The sequence below is a fragment of the Rhinopithecus bieti genome, unplaced genomic scaffold (genome assembly GCF_001698545.2).
Source record: "Rhinopithecus bieti isolate Rb0 unplaced genomic scaffold, ASM169854v2 scaffold_1058, whole genome shotgun sequence".
Taxonomy (NCBI): domain Eukaryota; kingdom Metazoa; phylum Chordata; class Mammalia; order Primates; family Cercopithecidae; genus Rhinopithecus; species Rhinopithecus bieti.
Window position 1 is genome coordinate 348,842 of NW_016803341.1, and position 7,891 is coordinate 356,732.

The window sequence follows — 7,891 nt, forward strand, 5'->3', positions numbered from 1 at the left end:
ATAAGAATGTCTACAGTAGCATTATACATAATAGACAAAAAGTAGGAAAAAAAAGTCCATCAACTAACGAATGGATATACAAAGTATCACGTATCCACATAATAAAATACTATTCGGCCATACAAAGTAATGAAGTGCTGATACATGCCACATCACAGGTGAATCCTGAAACCATTAAGCTAAGTGAAAGAAGCCCAGTCACAAAAAAAACACATATTATTCCACTTATATGAAATGCCCAAAATAGATAAATCTATAGACAGAAAGTAGATTAATAGTTGCATATGGGGAATGGAAGATGGGGGTATTAGCTAAAGTGTATGGGGTTTCTTTTAGAAGTGATAAAATGTTCTAAAATTGACAGCGATCATGATGGCACATATCTATGAATATACTGAAAACGGCTGAATTGTGCAGTTTAAATTAAGGGTGAATTGTACAGTACGTGAATGATATCTCAAAAAAGCTATTAAAATGTTTTTAAGGAAGTCAATTAAGCACTCAACACAAGGAAATACACACACACATCAAAGTAAACCTAAGGAAATAGTAAAAGATGAAAACTGAACTTATTATTAAAATTAATAATTAATTTTTTAATAATTAAAAAAATAAACAGCAACAGAATTAAACTTAAATCAAGAGCTGTGTCCTTGAATGAAAAATAAATTAAATAAATCCCTACCTAGTCAAATCAGGAGAAAAGTAAAGCATAATTACACAAAATTGGGAATGAGAAGTGAAAATAACCACAGAGGCAAATGAAAAAATAAAGAATACTGTGTAGCACTCCATTAAAATTAACTAGAAACTCTTACTGAAAAGAATGATTTCCTAGGAAAATTATCAAAATTAACCCAAGAAAAGAGAACATATATACACTACAACTCTGAAAGGAATCCAGAGATAGTTTAAATGGTGATATCTTTCAAACATACAAGAAAGAAAAATTCCTTTGTACTTACACTGTTCCAGAAAAACAAAAATCATCCAAGTACCTTTTATGAAAATGGCATAATATTGATGTCAAATTTGATAAATACTGGCCAAGAAAGCAAAAAACAAACAGAAAAACATTTAAAACCATTATCAAATATCTGCAAATGAAATCTAGCAGTTCCTCAAGAGAAAAGCACACGACGACTAAATCGTTTTTATCCTAGGAACACAAAACAGGATTAATATTAATAATAAAATGCATATGAATAGGTTAAAAAAATAAATTGTGCAATGTAGATAAATTTGGAGATGGGGAGCAGAAATGGAAGAGGTTCAGCCTGTGTTCTCTCCTTTGAAACTGTAACCTGCTGATGGGGGGATGTTGAACTCTGGGTGGGAGACAGAGGTTAAGAGGGAAGATAGGGAAAGAAGCTGACAGAGAGGAAACTAAAAAGATTTCCAAGCACTGTTGGGCCGGGTGCAGTGGCTCATCACACCTGTAATCCTAGTACTTTGGGAGGCTGAGGCGTGTGGATAACCTGAGGTCAAGAGATCAAGACCATCCTGGCCAACATGGTGAAACCTCGTCTCTACTAAAAATACAAAATTTAGCTGGGCGTGGTGGCGCGCATCTGTAGTCCCAGCTACTGGGGAGGCTGAGGCAGGAGAATCACTTGAATCCAAGAGGCGGAGGTTGCAGTTAGCCAAGATCACTCCAGCCTGGTGACAAGAGCGAGAGACTCCATCTTAAAAAAAAAAAGATTTCCAAGCACTGTTGATGACCCAATTAAAAGTTGGAGACCAAGAATTTCTAGTGATACCAACCCAGAGAACTGAATTATCTTCCCGAGCACAACTCAGAAATTCAGGTTGAGGAATTACAAGAAGTGTTTGAATGGTCTGTAGGACCAGCATAAAAACAACATGAGGCTCTGAATCACTCACTTCCCTCTTAAAAAGACTTAGCTGTAAGACTGGTCATATTTTGCTTCAAATTTAAACAGTATCATAGCTTAACTCAGTCTCAGTAACAGGACTACAAACTTAATCACTGCCTTATATAACACCACTATAACTCCCTTACTATCTAGTGAGATATGAGAGTAAATTGAGTAACACAATTTTGTCATTTAACTTGAGAGTAAACTGGATGAAATTAATGTTTCCTATTATTTGATCTCATCCTCTAAATACACAGCATTAGATGTTATACAACACACCTAAAAACTTCATAGTTCATAAATTTCTAGCAAGAAATATACTAAGCATTTTCTCCTTAAAACACTTGCCAACCTATGCCAGTAAGTTTCAATATGCCAGTGAACTAAAGGAAAACGTATCTGAATACTCATTGTATCATCGTAAATCTACCTTTAACACAGAAAATCACCTATATATTCTCTATATTATCATCTATTCTCTCAGGTAAATAAGAAAATACCTAATTTCTCTCCGGGGAAAGAAAAAACTGTGGGGAGCAAAAAAATACTCTGGACTCTCAGAAGTAAGATTTTTCTATTACCCATAGATAGTTCACTATTAGAGGCCAGACGCAGTGGCTCATGCCTCTAATCCCAACACTTTGGGAGGCTCAGGCAGGCAGATCACAGGTTAGGAGTTCAAGACCAGTCTGGCCAACATGGTGAAAGCCCATCTCTACTAAAAATACAAAAATTAGCCAGGCGTGGTGGTGGATGCCTGTAATCCCAGCTACTCAGGAGGCTGAGGCAGGAGAACTGCTTGAACCCGGGAAGCAGAGATTACAGTGAGCCAAGATCGTGATGCTCCACTCCAGCCTGGGTGACAGAGCAAGACTTCGTCTCAGGAGGAAAAAAAAAGATAGCTCATTATTAAACAGGATAATAATTTTCTCACATTGGCTGTATGTAAAAGAGGGTTAGCTTAAAAATTCCTCCTCTAGGTCCCTATCTCTCACCATATGCAAAGATTAACTCAAGATGGATTAAAGACTTAAATATAAGGCCCAAAACTACAATAATCCTAAAGAATACTTACGAAAAAAGTTAATGATTAAGACCTAAAAAGCAAATGCAACAAAAATAGAAACAGACAAATGGAACTTAATTAAACTGAAGAGCTTCTGCACAGCAAAATAAACTACCAACAGAGTAAACAGACAACCTACAGGATGGCAGAAAATATCTGCAAACTATGCATCTGACAAAGGTCTAATATCCAGCATCTATCTATAAGGAACTCAAATCAACATGAAAAAAAAAATCCACTAAAAAGCGGGCAAAAGATTGCACAGACACTACTCAAAAGAAGACATATGAGTGGCCAAAAAATATGAAAAAAATGCTCAACATCACTAAGCATCAGAGAAATGCAAATTAAAATCACAATGAGATACCATTCACACCAGTCAGAATGGCTATTATTAAAAAGTCAAAAAACAGATGTTGGCAAGGATGAGAAGAAAAGGGAACAGGTATACACTGTTGTTGGAAATGTAAGTTGTTCAACTCCTGTGGAAAGCAGTATGGAGATTTCTTGAAGAATTCAAAACAACTACCATTTGACCCAGCAATCCTACTACTGGGTATCTATCCAAAAGAAAATAAATCATTTCATCAAAAAGACATCTGAGCCAGGCACAGTGGCTACAACTATAGTCCCAGCACTTTGGGAAGCCAAGGCTGAGTATCACTTGAGCCCAGGTGTTCTAGACCAGCTAGACTCCATTAAAAAAAAAGTCTGTGCTCATATGTTTATCACTGCACCGTTCACAATAGCAAAGTCATGAAATCAACCTAAGTGTCCATCAACAACTGAATGGGTAAAAAAAAAGGTAGTATGTATTAATATACATCATTGAATATTATACAGCCATAAACAGAATGAAATTCAGTTCTTTGCAGCAACATAAATGGAGCTTGAAGGCTATTTATCAAGTGAAATAATTCAGAAACAGAAAATCAAATACCACATGCTCTCACTGATAAGTCAAGTGGGTACAATGCATATACAGAGACATAAAGACAGAATGCGTACAATAAGTACACACAAACATAAAGATGAAAATAAACAGACACTGGGGGCTCCAGAAGGAGGAGAAAAGGGATGAAAAATTACCTATCAGGTACAATGTTCACTATTTGGGTGAGAGATTCACTAGAAGCCCAAACCTAACCATTATGCAGTATATCCATGTTAATTACGCGCATATGTACCCCCAAATCTAAAATTAAATTAAATTAAAATTTTGTTTAAAAAACTCCTCCTCTAGGCTTCAAGATAAAGATTTGAATATTAGTAGTTATTCAAGCAAGAAGTCACAGGACAAAATAAAAGTTAGGAGACCTAGTCAACAAGTGTGGCTTTAATTATGGTCTCTATGTAGATGACTTACAACTTGGAATCTCTAGCCCAGACTTCTCCTTCAGTCTTCAAAACCAAACTCATAATCTTAAGATCCACCCAACCAATTCCAACACCCACTCACAGCCACCACCCCCACCATAAATCTGGCCATATCTTAATATTGGCACAACCATTCAAACAATAACCTAACACCTGGCTACTTCACGTTTCACATCCCATCCGTTATTAAGTATGATGATTTTGCCTCTTAAATATCTCTCAAATCAGTCCACTTTTCCCTGTATCCACCAACACTTCCCTATTCCAAAATTTCATCATCTTTTGCCTGGCAATGCTGCAATGGTCTCCTAATTTATGCCCTTGACCTATGACTACTGCTCCCCATCCCACCTTGCTATCACAGCTGTTCTGCACTCTGCTATACACCTGATCTTTCTGAAACACCTATCTTATCATACATCTCCTTGTTTCAAATATTTTTGTCAACTCCCCAAAGCTCCAGAGATGAAGCCCCTAAATCCTTGGCATAGCACACAAAGCCTTGCAGTCTGTGCTCAAACCACATTGGCTTCTGGGTCCTGGAAAATGCCATGCTCTCTCTCACCAACAGTACCTTTTCATGTGTTTTTCCCTCAACTAGAGGGCTCTTTCCCTCCCCTTTGCGTGATTAACCTTAAACTGTCTTCAGATGTCAGCTCTAGCATAACCTCCTCAAGGCTTTCCTAGCTTCACTGACAAGGCCAGATTATCTTACTTTATGCTTTCACAGAATATTAGCACATACTAGCTTTACTTTTATTTATATGATCATCTGAAATCTGTCTGCCTCCCTGTCTAGACCATGAACACGAGGAAGGCAGAGACCAAAAATGTTTGGGTTCACCAAGGTTTCCTTAGCACCCAGCACAATGTGTGGCACATGGTGAATCCTAATAAGACATGTTCAGTGAATTAAGTACCCCCTGGAATATTTACCAGACAAAACAACTACTGCTCATTAGTGACAAAACTCTACACCTTCACTGTCTGTGATGATGGAACTGTTCCATTATCTGCTCTGTCCAATATGGTAGCCACTAGCCTAGTGTGGTTGCTGAGTACTTGAAAAGTGCTAAGAACAGACGCATGGAATTTTTCATTTTATTTATTTTTAACTCTTATTCAAAACTATAATAGTTTCCTCTTTAATTAAGATGTAAAAAGCCACACGTGGCTAGTGGCTACTGTACTGAACAGGGCAGGTCTTGCTCCTCGAAAAGCAGTAAGTTAAAAACGAGGGTAAGGGCAGTAAATAAATTGAAGAGTTATTTTCAAAATGATCTTCGGGTGGCCTACCATGAAATCGGCTTTCTCCATTGTGTATTATCTGTGCTTTCTAGTTTTCCAGACTGTTTGGAGCCACATCACAAGCCTCTTCCATTCCAAGCCCCTCCTATCGACTGGGGAACCCCTTTATTGCTACAAATGATTGTCCAGAGGAGGAAAACCTGCGGGGAGCCTCTCCAAACCAAGTGATCGCGCGGTGTACATTATCCACACTGCTCCCTCAGGGCAGTCCTGCAATTCAGTCAAGCTAATCTGTTCACGGTCTCCCCAACAAGATGCTCCCCAGGCAACCACTCGCTCCGGTCCTACATCGCCTTTTCCCTCCTTCAGGGCTCGACACACCCGTGGTCCTCTCTCAGCGTTTCTCACCCCCACTCACGGGGAATGCAGACTCCCCTGAACGTCTGTGGGAGTTCAAACGGCCCAAGACTCACCGAGGGGTAGGAAACGAGAAGTCTTTGCCACAAAGCCTTGGAGACGCGGAGCAGCCTGCCGGCACCTAGGCCGGAGTCAGGGCTGCCTACTAGCCTCAGCCGCGCGCGTTTTCTCCGTCAAGCTGCGAGACCGGCGGAAGGGCGGAGCGCTCGGGGCGCAGCCTCCACCCTCCACTCGCCGCGGCTTCACACTCCTCCCGGGCCCGCCTCACCTTCTCCAGGGAGGTCCGCTCGCACTCCGAGTAGCGGTGCCTCGGAGGCGATGGCAGAGGCAAAATTCTGCCGGGGTGCGCCTGCAGCCAGGCCTTGGCCTCCTCGTCCTCCTCTTCCTCCTCGTCGTCTGTACTTTCCAGATGCTGGTGCCCGTAGTGAGAGTCGGAGTCCAACTCCCGCCCCGCCTCTTCCTGCACCTCCTCCACCACCACGACGTCGTCCAAGTTCGCCGCCGCCGCCGCCGCCGCCGCCGCCGCCGCTGCCGCTGCCGCCGCTGTAGCCTCCTCCTCCTTCTCCTCCGCCTCCTCCTCCTCCTCCTCCTCCTCCAGCTCGCCCGGCCATGGCAGATCCTCGGGCTCCATGTTGGTGTCTCGCTCTGGGCTGCAGAGGAGGAGGAGGGAGGGGGGAGGGAGGGGAAGGGGAGAGACCTGACTGGCGGTTGTGGCCCAGCGTAGGCGCAGTGCCGCCCGCCTGGGCGGGGCCGGGAGACCGCGCGCGCGTTGCTAGGGACGCCGCGCGGGGCCCGGCGGGAAGGCCCCAGGGCGGAGATTTGCCACAGGTGACGCCGCCGCCTCGCCGCCGTCACCGGCCGGGACCTTGCGAACTGTACTGTAAGCTCACAATAAACCCGGACTGGGTGCCTCCCGGGGGCGCAGAGGGCCCCGCGCGAGGACAGTGTAGTTCTCGGCTGGGGTGGAGTTTAGCCCCTGCACAGAGAAGAGATCAAACTCTAGGACGTACCCGTTATAATCACACATGCAAATTATAAAGTTTTAAAGGTTGAGTACCTCCTAACGTGTCAGGCGATATGGTGGGCGCTTCAACGTAACCGTGGAAAAGTGTCACGGGTTGTTAGATTAAGAACTGGGCACTGGCATCAGAAAGATCGGAGTTTGAATCCTGGCATCACCACTTAAAGCGGTGTGACTTTGTGTCTCTAAAACGATGATAATAGGCCATCGCATAGGATGGGTGTGATAATTAAAGGAAATAATACGAAGGACTTAGTGATAGGTTGGTTATTGTACAATAACTCATTAGATGCTCACGGTTCTGTGAGACAAGTATTACTATTTAATGTATGAAGAATCTGAGGCTCAAAAAATTAATTTGCCCAAAGTTTCTTACCTAGTAAGTGGCTGACTCAGCATGCCATCCCAGGTCCTCTGTTAGTGTAGGAATTGCCCTGGCCTAGACCAACCAGCTGATAAAGGGTAACAGCGCAAATATTTATACGGATAGTACATATGTTTTGGTGGTTCCACAATGATTTTGGAGTTCTTTAAAAACAAAGATTTCCTGACCGCTTCAGGAACCTCTACAAAATGAATGGCAAATTAAGTATCTTGAGATGCCATGTAACCAAACACCACCTGTACCCCAATAACCTATGGGGAAAATTTTTAAATTAAAATTAAAAGAATAATAATAATAATCTTGAGATGCTTCACTGTTACCTAAGGAAATAACCATAATTAAAGTGGAGTCCAGCAAAAAGTCTTCATGGTATTACCCACAATAGAAGAGATACATTGATAATAATGCTGAACCAATGTTGGTGGGGCAATTTTAGGGTTATTGCCAAGGAGGTATGTCTTACCTACCTGTCAATGACCCAATCCTGGCAAAACTAT

The 7,891-nt window shown here is 42.1% G+C and overlaps 1 protein-coding gene across 1 annotated transcript in view; it reads right to left on the minus strand.

Moving 5' to 3' along the window:
• ALMS1 (ALMS1 centrosome and basal body associated protein) overlaps window positions 1-6,728 on the minus strand; it is a 236,937-nt gene extending 230,209 nt beyond the window's left edge. Inside the window, exon 1 of the mRNA XM_017876541.1 lies at window positions 6,257-6,728. Coding sequence (XP_017732030.1) covers window positions 6,257-6,619 — 363 coding nt within the window. The 5' untranslated portion in view covers window positions 6,620-6,728. The remainder of the gene's footprint in view (window positions 1-6,256) is intronic.
• Window positions 6,729-7,891: the final 1,163 nt, after the last annotated feature.